This window comes from Cetorhinus maximus, chromosome 12 (assembly GCF_964194155.1).
Source record: "Cetorhinus maximus chromosome 12, sCetMax3.hap1.1, whole genome shotgun sequence".
Taxonomy (NCBI): Eukaryota; Metazoa; Chordata; class Chondrichthyes; order Lamniformes; family Cetorhinidae; genus Cetorhinus; species Cetorhinus maximus.
The window spans coordinates 29,865,554-29,882,699 of NC_135890.1; the positions used below are offsets into that span (position 1 = coordinate 29,865,554).

The window sequence follows — 17,146 nt, forward strand, 5'->3', positions numbered from 1 at the left end:
TGGTTACAGCTTGCCAACCCAAAAATACCCATTTATCCCTAGGCCTGAATTTTTGCTCCAACGTTGAGAGCACTGGATCAACCCAGGAGAAAATGCCCCGGAGGTTGGGATTTTTGTTCCAGGGTCATGGAGTTCTCTGGGAATCAGGCTGTGCAACCCTGGAAAGAGTGTGGAGGCTGCTGGGTGTAGAGGGATGAAGGCTTGGTGCTTTGGCACTTCGTTGAAGATTTTTTTTGAAGAACAATAAAGCACAAAACAGTCCTCCAGCCCTCTCACGCACTCCCCCCACCCCACACACACACACACACATACTTTCCGTGCGGCATCCATGCCAACCCATGCCCTCACCCACCCCCTATGGTTCCTCGTACCCTTCATGCCAACCCATGCCCCTCTGCTCAGCTCCCATGGTCCCTCATACCCAGCATGCCAATCTATTCCTCTGTGCCCACTTTCCAAGGCTCTTCATATCCTCCATGCCACCTTGTACATCTCTGCCCACCCCATGGCCCTTTATAGCCCCACGCCAACTTCATGCCAACTCTTGCCAACCCGTGTCCCCCACCCACCATCCTTTGCCCTTACACCTACCATGCCAATGCACCCAGTATCCACTATGGGCAGACCTCAGGAGCCACGGTGAGATGAAATAAAATAAAATTCTAAGTGTCCATTGCAGACTTGCTTTTAAAAACCACTCTCACTCAAAAAAAATTTACTCCATTTACATGCCTTCAACTACATAATCCATTATAAGAATGAACACTTCATTCAAGTGCATATTCCCTTGTAAAAAAAAGGCATGGGATTCATAATCCCACTTCAAAGAGTCTAACCATTTGGAGCTGTTAATCAATCTGTGAACTGGCAGGTACCCGACTGTGATAATGGAAGGTTGTGAAGCAGCACTAATCCAGTAATGGTAACCCTCAGGCTTATGTCAGAGTGAAATAGCAAGCAATGATTTTCTTTAAATATTCCAGACATTTTTTAAAGATTTAAAGGGCAGGAGTTTTAAATTCCTTGACAGCTTGACAGTTGTTTCTGACAGTTCATTTTGACACTTGAATAGTTCCAATGAGCTTGACATTTCATGAGTTTATACACATTTTACTCACATTTTTGCCTATTTTTAATAATCCTAAGGGGCACCTTGCCTCTCCCAAGAGCACCTGACCTCCCCCAAAGTGTCCCAGGACAATATACAAAGAGGCATCCTCCTTCTTCAAAAGGGTCCCCACCTCTCCAAAGTTGAGACCTGCTTCTACCAGGTCTAACCTGCACACGTCATGCTTCACACACCTGGGTCACCAAAATTAGACATGAGTGGAGGCAGCTGCTGATTTAGCTGAACAGCTGCATCTGCAAAATGTGCACATGTGAAACACAACCGCCCCGATTCCCAACCCCGTGAAAATAGTAGGTGCCACGTTCGGGGGCTGGACTTTTGATTTTCAGCCTCTTCCACCATCTGGCCCTACTCTCTGCTTCCTGTCAGCTAACCAGCCCTTTATCTATGCTAATATGTTACCCTGTACACCATTAACTCTTACTTTGTGTAGTAATCTTTGATTTGGAGCCTTATCAAAAATGTCTTGGAAATCTAAGTAAAACACATCTACAGGTTCCCCTTTCACTAGTTTGCTTGTTACTTCCTCAAATAACTCTAATAAATTAGTCAAACACGATTTCCCTTTCACAAAAACATGTTGACCCTGCCTCATCCCATTATGATTTTCTAAGTATCCAGCTATAACTTTCTTATTAATGACTTCTAGCCATTTCCCTGTGACAGATGTTAGGCTTACTGGCCCATCTGCTTTCTGTCTCCCTCCTTTCTTGAATAAAGGTGATACTGCTAGGACCTGCTAGGTGATTGCCTAGGACTGCTAGGCAATCTGCTAGGACCCTTCCAGAATCTAAGGAATTCTGGAAGGTTATAACCAGTGCCTCTGCTATTTCTGCAGCCACTCCTTTTAAGACCCTAGGCTGCAAGAGTCCTGGGGTCCTGTCAGTCTTTAGGTCTAACAGTTTTCCCATTTCCAAGCACCTTTTCGCTGGTGTTGGTGATTGTTTTAAGTTCCTCCCTTCTTTTCGCCTCTTGATTTTCAAATCTTTGGGAGTTTGCTAAGTTTTCTACAGTGAAGACAGACACAAAATACCAGGACAACTCTTCCGCCATTTCCTTGTTTTCAATTATTAATTCTCCAGACTCACTCTCCAGAGGACCGACACTCACTTTAGTTACTTTTTTCATTTTAAGTACTTGACGAAATGCCTACCATCTGTTTTTATATTTCTAGCTAGCTTTCTCTCAATACTCCAAAGGTACAATGAGAACAAAGCAGCTTTGGATAATAAACTTCATTTCTATCTCAAACAATAACTTCAGACGAATTTCAAGGGAAGGTGTAATATGACCAATAGAACAGACAGAACTTTGGATTTTTAACAACAGCTCTGCTCTTTGCACTGTGACTGCGCTGAGCATTTTTCAACCTGCACAAATTGAAGGTCAGTGACATCTCAGTCAGAACCAAACCTCTGGGTCTTCAGCCCTATCCCTATCATGGCAGAACCATGTCAATCTTCAGACTTTTGTGCCTTTGACTGGCAAAAATAAATGACCTTTGACACCAGTAAATCAGCCAATGAAAATTGAGTATTTTTGAAAGCTGTTCATACCAAAACAACAGATGGTGGAAGCCAGGCAAAAAGAAGAAATATTTTGGTTCAGTTCAGAGTGTTGATGACATCTTTTAGTGAGCTGACTTAGAGGACTTACTGAGTTGACAGTTTAACAGGTAAGTAGATTTATAAGGACATTCCTTTATCATGACCAAGTCAAAATGCTAAAATTCCTTGCCTAAAATCATTAAAAAATATGAAATTACTGAAGCTATCAGACTGGTAAAGCACTCTGCCCTAGTAACTTTGGTATAAGTGTCTATTTTACACTCTCAGACTGTTACAACACTAATCTTCCCATGCAGCTCTTTCCCTTTCCAATTATGTCACAGTGAGTCGTATTTAGTTACATTAAATGAACATGACAAAATTGATTGATCAAAGTTTAAATGTAATTCCACAATAGCTGACTTTATAAAGGCGGATTTGATGTAAATGTTCCTTTACATTCTAGGGAGAGTAATTTGTATGTGTGACTACAGCTAAATAATGTCTTCACATAGAAGTATCGCCTACCTTAGGTCACTGCACAGACGGAAAGCAACGTATTTAAACCTTCACCAAGCAGAACACAGCTGAAGAAATACTAACAGTGGGCTGAATTTCACAGCCCCCTCGCAGTGGGGGCGGGGTCAGAAAATGCAGCGAGCCGTTCAAAAAATCCGTTAACCAGGGCGGTAGGGGGCCACAAAATTCCAGTCAGTGTTTTTGTTTAATACAATCGCACTGGATTTCTTTTATTCAAAGAGTGGGAAAGATTGAAGTGTTTGTAAAATTCTCCAGTCTAAATTCCCCAACAGTGGAGGAAAATTTATTTTAAATTAAGAAGTTGTTCTCAGCCTGTTCAACAAAGCTTGTTCCATGAATAACTAAGCCATGCGCACCAGAAAAGTCACAGTTTCAATCCTCATTCTAACCCCAGATAGTGCATTGGCATAAGAATTGTGATCAGGGTTCCCCCGCTCTCGATTAATAGCTAGCAATCCATCCTGGAAGTGTGCATTTGTGAATATCAGATCAGGAGAAGATCATATATGGTTGTGATGACTCATATGGTTGACAGGCCTGCAAACAATGACTGTCAAGGTTCCTATATGAATAAGTTGCATAAGAAATAGGAGCAGAAATAGATAGGCCATTCAGCCCTTCAAGCTTTCTCTGCCATTTAATAAGATTATCTACCTCAACTCCACCTTCTTGCACTATCCCCTATGACTTAATCACCCTGATATTCAAAAATCTATCCATCTTTGTCTTGGCTATAATGGTTACTTGAACCAAAATATGGCCAGCATGAAAGCAACCATACAAAAGTATGGAGACACTACCTTTAGGGAAGGTATGGTGAAGAAGAAAAATGGACAGTGAGGGAAAAGAAGATATCGCCATCATCCATGGAATATATCAAGCTATAGTGAACTATTAGTAAAGAATAATAATTTATTTGATGAATTCATGTGTTGTGTAAACAGTGAGGATGTGTCTAGTCCTGGTAGATGATCTTTCATGTTTGCCCACTTGAGAGACTTTGCAGGAATATGGGAATACATTTGATAATTTTCACTTCATCCTTGACCATATGATAATGGCTGAAAGAGCCGGGTGCACAAATTTGTCTTTGTACATGGCTGTAGCTCAGAGGGCTGTATCAAATATTACAATGGAAGTTCCTTCCGTTAATTTAAATAAGGTGCTGATGCAGAATGCTAGGGGATCAGCCTGCAGCAAACTTGGTTCAGAGCAGAAAATCCGGCAACAGAGCAGCTCTTAAAGAGCAGTGGGGAAAGTTGAAAGGGTGATGGAAAAGTTGGCTGTTTGCTCACAAAGGCACTGTTGAGAAGCCTGAGCAGAAATGCTATTTTTGGTGGTAAAAGGTCCTATTGCAGGCCTCAATAAAAGAACAGGTGTAAACTGCATTCAGGGAGGTTTCCGACTGAGTCAATACCATCATCTAAGTTCATAAGACTTGGCTCCAAGTGAGGAACTGGTTTGGGAGTATCAGGAAGAAGGCAAAGATAACCATACTCCTCCTAGTTCTTGTAGGGCCCAGCATCCACAATACAGCCCCAAGTTGAGAACTGCCACCTCTCCAGGAAGTACAGTTACAAATGTGAGGCCTTATAAGATTGTTATGTTTTTAAACTGTCTCTTTACTTTAAAGGAAAATGGAGTAATGAAGAGAGTTCATGTGATTTGCTATGAGCTCTGCCCGGTAACAAACCAGTTGACTTGGTTACCATGGAGACCGGAGGGTCCCAGGCTGAGACTTACTGAGAGCAAGGTGCAAAATGTTCACACCCGGAAACAAAGACAGGTTGATTGCGGACAGACTTTCTAGAGCGAACAAGGGAGCAAGATTGAGAGTGACAGAGAAAGGGAGTGAGTGAGTGTGCACGCAGGGGAGAGAGGGCATGCGTGGGGGAGAAGGCATGCAGGGGAGAGCACACAGGGGAGGGAGAGCATGCGAATGAGGGAGAACGAGCGAGGGATGTGAACAGGCAAAGGAGTATGAACGAGAGTGAACAAGTGAGCCAGCGAGAGAGGGAGAGCAAGAAGTCTCAAAGGGATAAAGGCTGCAGCTGGTGTAGTCAGCACAAAGGAGAAGTCTATTCTGCACTACCAGTTAAAATGCAGGAGAGAGGACGGTCTCTGGTCTGCATCTGTGGCAATGTAAAATTCCAGATGTTATGCCTTGGTGAGATCAGGAGAAGGAATCACCGGAGTGGGCCTTACTGCTGAAAGCTGGTTCAGGAATTCTTAGAGGACTGAGGGAAAGGACCTTCGGCAGCCTCTGGTTGTTACTACTTGGTGAAACAGGGAGACATGAACCCATTGGAGGCTGGGAATGAGTGTGGACTGTTTCCTAAAAGGACTGCAATTCTGTGGAAAGCACACTGTAATGTACATATATGCAGCATGGGGCTATCAATTGTATTAAGACATTAATAAGGGTTATTATTTCTGTAGTTTAGAGTATTATTTGCCTACTTGGTAGTGTTTAGTCAATGTCGCTTTTAGTTTCTTTATTACAGTAAAAGTCTTAAATATCTTGTTGTGCGATTCCTTTAAGTTGGTTACTGGGAATTCAAACCTCTTGTTTAAAGTTACCAGTCTCTGTGGGGATTGTAACAGTGCCATTTGAAGCACTGTACACAGCCATTGCCATTTTAAAGATGTATTTTTATTGTGCCAAAGTGTACAGCACACTTTTTTTCTGAAGATGGATGCAACAAATGAGAAGCACCAAACAAATGCTGAGACAAACAGGCCAAGATGCATTTATGCAGAAAAATCAAAGTAGCACAACATAATTGGAACACAAATGAAAACAAAGGCTTTTATCAGGCAAAACCATTGTTATTCCCCTTTAAAACTACTATTTGTGCATGCCAAGACCCAGGACTCCCACACACCCAGGTTAGACAGAAGAGGTACAAGCAGTAGAGTGGGCCTTGCTCAGAGTTAGAGGATACAGTGGGGTACCCATCTTAAATCTGTTAAATGAGGTCTCTGCATACCAGCCATTTTCTGGTCCCAAATTGCTGACAGGCACAGATCTGATCTTGAGGTTCAGGGACTGATTTTCCAAACTTTACCTGCCATCAGTAAGCCTCCATTTTGCAGGGAGTATGATTTTATTGTCAGCCTCAAGCAGTTCCAAGTCAGGCATGGGTTAGATGCAGAATAAAGCTCCCTCTGCACTCTCTTAACAATATATGTTAGCTGCAACCTCAGAAAGGTCTCACAAGTGAGACATTTTTCTTTTGCCCACCTGCCATCTGAACTCTCAGATGCACTTCCACTGAGAGCTCTCTTGCCTTGGGTGGCTCATTTTCAATTATCAGAATACATACAGGGACCCCCTGCTTTCTCCCAACATTGAAAAGATCCTTTATGCTATGCTTATAAAGGTCTAAGGAGGATAAATGGGGACTTTTTAACCTTGTATTGATACTGGCATGATGTTATACTATGCTCAGCTGTCAAGTCCAAGCAGTTTCTGGTGGCCTCCTTCAATGCGCTCAGAAGCCATATCACTGAGCTGCCTCCACAATTATGCTACTTCTGTGATAATTCATTTGTAGCCACTTTCCATCATGACAGTAAAATGGCAAACTGAGTGAGACAGATTTGAAACCAGGACCCAGAGATGTCAAGGCACTACTAAAATATAATATAACAGTGCTCCCTTTAATAAAGGAAAAGTTTTTTTAAAACTCAGGCGTAACAGGTAATTGTAAAGGAAAATGAACCCTTTCTAATGTAATATTCCATTACCTGTAATCTGTACTATTCACGAGAGTCCATGTGTACGTTCGAGTCCCTTTGTCAATATACCTCTGGGGAAACAAGGAAAGGTTATTTATTAACACAATTCAAAATCACTTGTGGTGTCCTTTACATCATTATATATTTCACACTGTAATTTATAACGGTATATGTTATTTATATAGCGTCTTTCAAGAGATCAGGATGTCCCAAAATGCTTTACAACCAATGAAGTACTTCTGAAATGTAAACTCTGTTGAAATGTGGGAACCACACAGCCAACTTGCGTGCAATAAGGTCACACAAACATCAATATGATAATCACCAGATAAACTATTTTTAGTGATGTTAATGGAGGGATAAATATTGTCCAGGGAACTTGAAGAAATTTCTTGCTCTTCCTCAAGATGGTGGCATGAGGTCTTGAACATCCATCTGAGAGGGCTGAAGGGGGCTCGACCTGTTTAACATATTGTCCAAAAGACCACAGGCAGAATTTTCCCCTCGGCGATTTGGGGGGCGGGGCCCGCTCGCCGACGCGTAAAATGACGCGGGATGACATCGGGCGGAACCCCCAACGTCATCCCGGTCTATTTAAATTTTCAGGAAGGTGGGCCCGCAGCAAAATCAGCTGTGCACCCGCCGAACTGTCAATGGCCGATTGAGGCAATTGACAGGATCAATTATACAATTAAAGGACCTGCCCGTCCAACCTTAAGGTTGGTGGGCAGGCCAGGAGCCCCGGCGGCAAATAGATAAAACATGAAACCTCATCCACCGGCGGGATTAGGTTTCATGTAGGCTTTTAAAAAATTTAATAAAGTTATTATGTAAATTATGAACATGTCCCACCTCATGTGACATTGTCACACGAGGGGGACATTTTAGGGATTTTTTTTTCTATTTTTAATATTTTTAAAAGTGTCAGCGATCTCCCTGAGGCAGCACTTTGTCTCAGGGAGATGTGCGCTCTTTCATGCGCCTTAATAGACCCGCCCATGTAAAATGGCGGCGGGGCCCACTTCTCCGGTGGGGATTGGCTCCCCGCCCACTGGAGATTGAGTCGGGCCCACCCGCCCGACAGGCAGAAAATTCTGCCCCACATCTCTGAAGGAATAGGGGCAATATAGGGATAACTGCAACTAGAACAAATACTTCTTATTAAAAGTAAAAGTGTTAGTAAAATTGGTATTCATGGCATTCAAACAGCTTTTATTACTGTAATACTTAAATTTTCACCATCACCTTACGAGAACAAAAAAATAGTTGGTCCAGCAGGAAAATGACTGAGCCTATTGGCAGTCTGTGTGAAAAGCACTTCATATGTATAATATTGATGCTGTTTTTGTGCTCATGCTATGGAGGAATAATATATGTCAACAGTCATTTGAGACCCTGCCGGGGATCCTCCTGTTTCAAAATTGTCAACAGATAAAGACTGGAAATGATTCCAAAGTGTGCGCATCCAGGAGGACCACCAATTTTCTTCAGTACATGATTTGAAAAAACTATTAATTATATCTTACAAAAAACCAGTAACATCATCAGTTGCAAGTAAGGTCTAATTTGCCTTTCCTTGCACTTTTCAATCATTTGTATGTGATGTTTTGTGCCTTCCCCCTCAGCACTTGAAAATCTGGGCTCTGTAATGTAAAGTAGGCAATCAGTGACTTACTGAAGAGTTAGTAGTGCTGGAAGAATCAATCCTTCAGAAGAGAGGGGAAGGAAGACAGAAAAACCTTCCGCACTGCTAACTGCAGGGTGGCAATATAATTGTTAGCATCGTTAGAGAGGGTAAGCAAAGCTGCCTTAGCACATCTATTTAACACTGATACTCTAGTAATATAAGCTTGTCCTGAGTACTTGTAGTGAAAGCTGACCCTTTAATAGTGTTGATTTTCTCATCTGAGACTCAGTAAATACTGTAAAACAAAGAACACTTCTTATCCCTTCCTTGAAGCAATTCAGTTATGTTTTTAAAAAAAAATTCTCAACATAGAGAACAATGAGATAACCAATTAGCAATAAACTGTACCTCATCATAGGATTTGATTAGTGTGTCGAGAGTCCTTTCATCACTTTGTCCTTCTATCATGCTGTGCCGAATCTGGAAGACATAAATTAATAACTTGCAGTTATTCAGCTCTGTGCAGCAGTTTGGTCCAGTAACTGATATGAGATGAAGCCTCCAAACTGTTATATAACTCCGCCTCAAACAGAGCTCAATGATGCCATTTCCAAAGCAAATTTGACATGTAATCCCACAAAAAAGGGGCCGTGGACACAGCAGTAAAGCAATAGCGCTGTGACAGTTAAAGTACAAAGTAGTAGCTCCAATAGACCATCTAGAAGAAATATATAGATTAATTTGTAAGTGTAACATCATGAATTATAGGGGTCAAAGTGCATCATGATGGGCAGGAATGTTTGCTCGGCGGGCGAGCGTGCGCCTGGCCTGCTCGAGTGTGAAAAGACGCGCATTGACATCAGTCGAGCGTGCCGACGTCAACGCGCACTCACACGATAGTTCGGTCGGCGGGCACATGCTGGAACTGGCAGCGTGCCCGCTAACAATTAAAAGGCCTGTTAAGGCCATTAAGTTATCAATTAACGTAAATGTTTCGCTGCCCATCCAACCTTACAGTTGGCAGGCATGCGAAAAGGCCAAGCGGCCTTTGCATTTTTTTTTGGAAACCTCATCCACGGGCGGAATGAGGTTTCCAAAAGCAAATAAAAATAAAATTAAAACTTTAACTTATCATTAATAACATGTCCCTGCTCATGTGACAGAGTCACATGAGGGGGCATGTTTTATTACATTTTTGTTTTCTTTATTTTTTTCTTATATCCCTTCACCTCCCTGAGGCAGCTCTGAGCCTCAGGCAGATCGTGCAGTGCTTACTTGCGTGCAGGCTCAAAGTTCATGCTGGGCTGGCTCGCACTCCCAACCCCGTCCCGCACAGGCAGCGCTAAGCGCTATCACTTGCGTTTCATGGTGGGTGGGCATTAATTGGCCCGACAGCGTGAAATCGCGGTGCAGTGCCAGTCATGGGCAGTAGTTGGCTTCCTGGCTGCCTCCATCCGCTCCCACTGAGCCCACTCACCAAGGGCAAAATTCTGCCCGATAGATAAATGAATAGATTAAAGACACTGCTTAAAATTAATATCGTGTTAACAAAATAATATGTTCTGGAAAAATACACACATGAATAAAGCTCAAGGTTAGCTGCCATCCAATGTTGTGGAATTTTTCAGTTTCATCCGCCAACTCTTCATCTACCACAAACATTTTTGGCAAAATAAAGGTACTAGCAGTTCGAAATAGTAACATTCAAAGAGTGTCATTATGTTTCTAATCAATAGGTTATTTAAAATTTTGTACAGGACACACACTTCCTGTTCACAAAGCTTACTTCCTGTTGTCAAGATTTTAAGCCATGCTTTTCTGCTGACATTTACCACTTAATTTTTTCTTGGTCAAGACTCAACCTCATTGTTTGAGTCCTGGATAACTCCCTGGAGTCTCTCTTCCAAATTGGTAACCATCTTGTATGTGTAAAAATCCCTGCATTCATCAACCAACGATGGGCAATGGCACAGATAATTTTCTGGGCAGAGGTAAATTAGCGGGTGTGAAACTCCCCTTGTATTTTACGGAGTGCTAATCAAGCTTGTTCCTTTATCGTGTAGAGCATGGTAGTTAGATTATTTGTAAAACATGCATCAATTTGGTTGTAAGTTTTTGGCATACATGCACCTTCAAGAACAGACAGATAACCCAGCCGTTACATTCTAGAGGTATCCCATTAACCAGCAATCACTGCTTAAATTTTCCAAGGATGGCACTATTCACCAGTTCAAAGGCCTAAGTGGCTGTGAAAAGGGTACAGTTTCATTAAAATTAAAGAAAAGTTCTTAAAAAGAAAAATGCGGCACACATATTGCAGTATGTATAGGCAAGCTACCTAACCATTAAATGAAACAATCTCCTAACATCAGGCCAATTGGCACTGAATGTTTGCCAGCCAGGATCTGTTCATGATTACGCAAACAGGCTGTCATCTTCAATTAGGAGAAGGCAAAGTTTCAAGCAAGCTCATGGCTTGCATTGCACAAAGTGCCACAGAAAAAAAAACGTGCAATTTATATATAAATAAGTGGTTCATAAAATCAATCCAGGCATTATGGAGTTAAAAGGCTTTACATGGCCACTCACAGTAGCCGCCGGCCAACAAAGATCATCTTACCTCCACTTTAATTTCATTCTCCAGTTCAGCATCTAGAAAATCCAAAGTGACGGGCTCCTGAGATTTAGGATTCTAGACCAAAAGGAATAATCGTCAAACAATAAGTGGAAAATACTTTGTGACATAAAGTTCAACATTTGAGCCCAAACCAGTACAGTCACGATTTAATTTTTGTACTCTTCTCAGTAAGGATAGTTAAACAAAAGGTTAGCAATAGATAAATCAAAAGATTTGTTTAGGACAACGTTTCTCCAACATCTTATTCTATGTAATATTCAGCTGTAATATGCTACATTTCAGAAGTGTTGGTTGGAGATTAGTGAATTGAATGCAGGTGCTAAATAATATTTCTTCTAAGGCAATGGTTTTAACCTTCCTATTGTGCAAATGCCTTTTGACATTTGGTCTGTTTTAACACCCACAGGCATTACACTATGGAAATTATCTGCTCTCTGGATTAACCTTTATGTAACAAGTAGAACTATTGAATTATAAGAGCAACAACTATCTCCTGCCTTTCCAAAGGTGAAACTGCCTGAATTTAGTTCTATGGTCCAGTACAACAAGTACTGTGCATTCTCGGGAACAGAATGGAGCTGCTCTGTTTAGTTTAATGAGCTGAATATAAATTTTAGAATCTGTCACTCATATCTGTTGGCAATAGCCAATTCTTTACATGAGTCAGGTTCAACGTTCTTCTGTGCCATCATTTTTTTCACAATTTGCAAGAAGTACATCAACACATTTTATTGGTGAGTTTTATTTAATTTATGTCCCAGTAAGAGCAATGCTCAAAAAATTAAGCTCTACCAATTATAAGGAATAGTAAGGTCATATAATTCTTTTTAATTACCCTACTGACGCTATAGGGAATGATTGTCAGACAGATAGCTTTTCCTCCTAACACTGATAGAGTGTAGCACCAATAAAATACACAATTTTTTAACAATTTGTTTTGAATTTTACATCAGGAATTGTTTTGGACAGGAACTATATAGAGCTGTAGCAGCACAGGCAACCATGAGTAAATTCCAATCACAATTGCCATTAAACTGAGTGCTCAAATCCCTTTTCCTGAGCATTAAAGATGTGTTTGGAGAATTAGTGAGCCAATTATAATTGTAATCTTATAATTTGACTGCAGGCTGCGTTCTGGGTGGAAAATAGTTCTTCTTCTGCAAATTCCACCATCATTCAAGTTGGCCATGAAAACCTGAGCTCCCTTATATGTATTTGGCTGGTTTATTATTGGGTCTCTTCAGTTTGAAGTCAAAGCACTCATTTGGAAGCAAGTAGAAATGGGATTTTTCAATTTCAATACTCAAATCAGCCGAGGATTTTAGAAAGTGCGTTGCCAAGGATTGGAAGCCTATCTGCTCGCCAGTGGACAGAGGGATCAAATTGATCCCTTTTCTCAATGCATATCTCACTTTTAATCAGGGTGTTAAAAAAGTAGATGTCATCTCTATGGGACCACTAATCCAAGGTCAGGAAAGAAAAACAAGATTGTAACAATTTGGTCTCTTTTCATCTAACTGAACTGTTTTAAAACTTACCAACTATCAATAAACATATAGATAAAAACAAAAAGCTAAAAGCTACTACGGATGCTGGAAATCCAAAACAAAAACAGAATTACCTGGAAAAACTCAGCAGGTCTGGCAGCATTGGTGGAGAAGAAAAGAGTTGACGTTTCGAGTCCTCATGACCCTTCGGCAGAACTTCTGCCGAAGGGTCATGAGGACTCGAAACGTCAACTCTTTTCTTCTCCACCGATGCTGCCAGACCTGCTGAGTTTTTCCAGGTAATTCTGTTTTTGTTATCAATAAACATATATCTATTACAAAATGCCAATTGTACATTGGCTTCATAACAGCATCTATCAAACTTACATTCAATATTGTAAATAAAAGTGTATTGGTCAGCAGTGCAGCTTTTATCTCGAGACCAAGGAGGTGTTACTACAGGTGCCCAATGCAGTAACATTCAATCCTGTCTCTACAGACAGTCTGCAGGCACCTGCTGCATTTCAAAATAGTTCCTCTTGACATAGCAAGAATAGAACTGGAGGTTGTTATGTTTAATCATAAGAACACAGGAATCACCCATATCAAATAACAAATCAAACTGAATTAAACGAAGAGAGTTTACATGCAGAGAAGGCCCCATGACATTACCAACCATGCAGCATGCATCAAGACATTGGTATGAAGAGGTAAGCAGGTCACGTCACATTCCGATACATTTGGCCATGGAAAGAAAAATAAGAGTCAGAGGTAATTATGCAAAATATCTTACACAGCAACAAAATAAAAGTGATGAATTACAGAGGAAGAAACTGCTTTTTATGATGACTTTAAAAAAGCACTGGACTAGTCATTTATAATATGAAAGCATGTGTGTGCAGGGTGAAATAAATCCAGTCAAATAATTTTAGTGGAAGCTTTTGAAGAGCAATGTGGATATGCTACCTGAGAGATGACAGATGGTCGGGCTTTCTTAGACATCTAAATTAGGCCCAGATAGAGCTAGGGTCAACCTGAGAGAGAAATCTGATTCTGCTGAATTCAGAATGACATTCTTTCGGTCCCGTGTGGAATCAGGGCACCACCAGGCACCACGTAATATTGCAGTACAGGGCTGATTGTAAGACAGCACATCATTAGTATCGACAACATACTGCTACATTTTAAGTTTAAGTTATTCACCCGGCTCAGCATACCACAGACTGTCTTGTCAGCTCTATTCTATGACTCGTAATCTCAGCTGTAGTTGAGGCCACTGATCAGTACTCCAAGCACGTGCTTGAATGTGCATGAGTACAAATGTGTAAACCTCTGCCTTTTCCCGTTCAACAATGATGAGTGTGAGCAGTGCAAATGTGATTGCTTGCTCTCATCACTGTTAAACATGCAGCTGAACTTCCATTGGTTGTGGCCTGAAAAACTTGTAGCCTAAGTGTTCAGTTTTTTATGTATCTTTTCTTTAAAAAATCCATCCTTCTCTTGGTCATGTTTACCCCTTTTTTTTCGCTGCCCCGCAGGTTATGTTCCACTCATCGGTCGATGAAGGAGGCACACAAGTTGGTCCAATAAGCATCAAATAATGCTTCTACTCTACTTCAAGCACTGTAATTATTACTGATCTCTGCCGCAAGAGTATCATAGAGTAATTCAGGACAATAGCAACTCGTACTTCCACCAGTCGGCTTCCTGGATTGGAACAATGACACACCTATAGACCTACTGGGCTGCATTTTCAATCACCCATGGGGACGAGGTTGAGTGCAGGTCAGTACTGTGAAAATAGCGCACTTGGATGGTGCATCAGTCTCTGTGACACTAGAATTTTTAATGGGAGGCGGTGGGTGGGGGGAGCGGGCACCTCTCATTCTCTAATTAATGCTGTTAAGCTCGTTGAAAAATTGATTCTGTTCCTCTTCAAAGTTAATATTGGGAAGAGTGAACTGCCTGGAAACATCAGGACACAGCATTGATTGTGGCTGCTGATGAAAAATCTTGCATAAAAAGGATAGTCAAATGGAGGTCCTCATGAAATGGCACAAAATTGCCATCGCTTCAGCAGAGTGGCTTTAGTGTTTGAGACGTGAGCATTTGGACACTTGTGTCGACCATGAGCCTGTTGGCCCTCTGTGTTCCTACCCGCTTCAGGCAATTGCTAGCCCAGTAAAGGCTGCTGTTTGCTTTTTAAAATCACCCTCCATCACAAGGTCCTGTCTGCAGTCCATATCCGAAGCCACTAATTGGGTTATTAGTAGCTAATGGCCTTTCTTGTTAAAAGCCACGTTGCATCATTAACACTGACACAGTGTGGGGTCAAATCTGGAAATGATTTGTATGACCTTTCTTCAGCTCTAAGAAGGGTCATAGAGACTCGAAACGTTAACTCTGTTTCTCTCTTCACAGGTGCAGCCAGATCCTGATGCATTTTTCCAGCATTTCCTCTTTTTATTTCAGATTTCCAGCATCAGCAATATTTTGCTTTTATCTGGAAATGATCTGGCTGTCAGGTTCATGGCGCCAGGTTTAAAAAGCCCACAGTCTCTCGATAAAAACAAATTTTTGCATCCAAAATTGATTCCTTGTTATTCCTTGAAATCTTGTTACCAGGAACTGCTAGAAGAAATGATTTCCCCTACAATCAGAACAACTTTAATGGCCAGAATTTTCCCGTCGGCGATTTGGGGGCGGGGCCCACTCGCCGATGGGAAAATGACGCGGGATGACGTTGGGAGGAACCCCGACATCATCCCGGTCCATTTAAATTTAGGAAGGTGGGCGGACAGCGAAATCAGCTGTTCACCCGCCGACCTGTCAATGACCAATTGAGGCCATTGACAGGATCATTAAGCTCATTGAAAGACCCGCCTGTCCAACCTTAAGGCTGGCGGGCAGGCCAGGAACCCCAGCGGGCTTCTGAAAAAAGATAAAACCTCATCCGCTGGCAGGGTGAGGTTTCATCTCAGTTTTTAAAAAGTTTATTAAAGTTTCACTCATATTCATTAACATGTCCCATCTCGTGTGACAGTGTCACATGAGGGAGACATGTTAATAATGTTTTTCTTTCTCTATTTTTAAAGTTTTTTAAATATTCAGTGCTCTCCCTGAGTCAGCACCTAGTCTCAGGGAGCAGTGCGCTCTTTCACACGCATGCGCGAAAGAGCGCATTTTGACAGATGGGGAATCCCTCCCCCCCACACAGGAAGCGCTCAGCGCTTCCTGTCGGGCAGGCCACTGGGTGGGCCTTAATTGGCCCGCCCACGTAAAATGGCGGTCGGCCCCGTTTCAGCGGCGGAGTTCAGCTGTCCACTCGCCAGCCCAACAAGGTCAAAACTCTGGCCAATATGTTGGATGTAAACCCTTGGTTATTTTGCATCTTATTGGAGTGAACTGTATGGCATTTTATGTCTGGTGAAGTTTAGATGACTTTCTTGCTAATTTTTTGTAACTATGTACTTAAGAGAACCCCCTATGTGAAGTTTTGTGTCATATTTCATTTTCAAAAATTGTGGATTGAATTCCCACAGTTTATAAACAGGCATTCTGATGAAGGATTAAACTTTAAACATTAACCCATTTCTCAGATCCTGCCTGATCAGCTGTGCACTTGCAGCATTCGCTAATTTTATTATTCACATCCGTTGGTAGATTCATCTAAAATCTTACAGAACAAAACCTCATGCTTGTGCAGGATATATCCATGGCAATAATCACAGTAAAAGATCCATGCTTTATTTCCCATGTTAAAGAATTGAGAGTGCACCTTTTGTCCAGATCAACTGGGGCTAATTGCATTAGTAAATGATAGTGGAAAAAATGGTCACGAGATTAAGTTGGGAAGTATATTATTTGGGCAGCATGTAAGGAAACACTACTTTGATGGTGGTTGTTTATTGTAGAGGCACGTAGCTTAGACATTTACTGGAAAAATATTGGGTAAATATTTTGAAGAGAAACATAATGAGACACAATTGTTAGCAGTTGGCCAGCCAATCAGATGGCCCGATGTTCTTACAATTTGTCCTTCCGGTAGCTGAGATCACTTTATTTCTTGGTTGTTTTGAATGCAGGCATAAATTTTGATATAGAAATTTGATCTTGAAAACTGGAATCCGAAATTTGTGTCAGCGAAATTGCAGAATACTGGGTCAGAAATTTCAGGGAATAGCATTAAAATCAAATGTGGGAAACTACATCTCTTAGTTAATGCAAGTGCTTGTTAAAGATTCCTAAGTACTGTGAGTTAAAAGGCACTATTTTGTGATGCTATATTGCCAATAGTTTTCAAATTCCCCAGTCTCTTCCACTGTACTTCAACTTATCGATGATAACTTATCAAAAATCTTATTACAGGCAGAAAGCTTACAATGGCTATTCTCCACAATATACTCTTGCAAATTTTTCAAAGGAATTGCTAAAAAA

At 41.4% G+C, this 17,146-nt stretch overlaps 1 protein-coding gene across 2 annotated transcripts in view; it reads right to left on the bottom strand.

Annotated features, from left to right (window-relative positions):
* The window catches only part of LOC144687340 (voltage-dependent calcium channel subunit alpha-2/delta-1-like), a 693,974-nt gene that overhangs the window by 88,842 nt on the left and 587,986 nt on the right, over positions 1-17,146 (bottom strand). For both annotated transcript variants that reach the window (XM_078553326.1, XM_078553325.1), the window contains 3 exons: positions 11,205-11,276; positions 8,993-9,064; positions 6,967-7,028 (listed from right to left, as the gene is read on the bottom strand). In XM_078553326.1, coding sequence (XP_078409452.1) covers positions 6,967-7,028; positions 8,993-9,064; positions 11,205-11,276 — 206 coding nt within the window. The remainder of the gene's footprint in view (positions 1-6,966; positions 7,029-8,992; positions 9,065-11,204; positions 11,277-17,146) is intronic.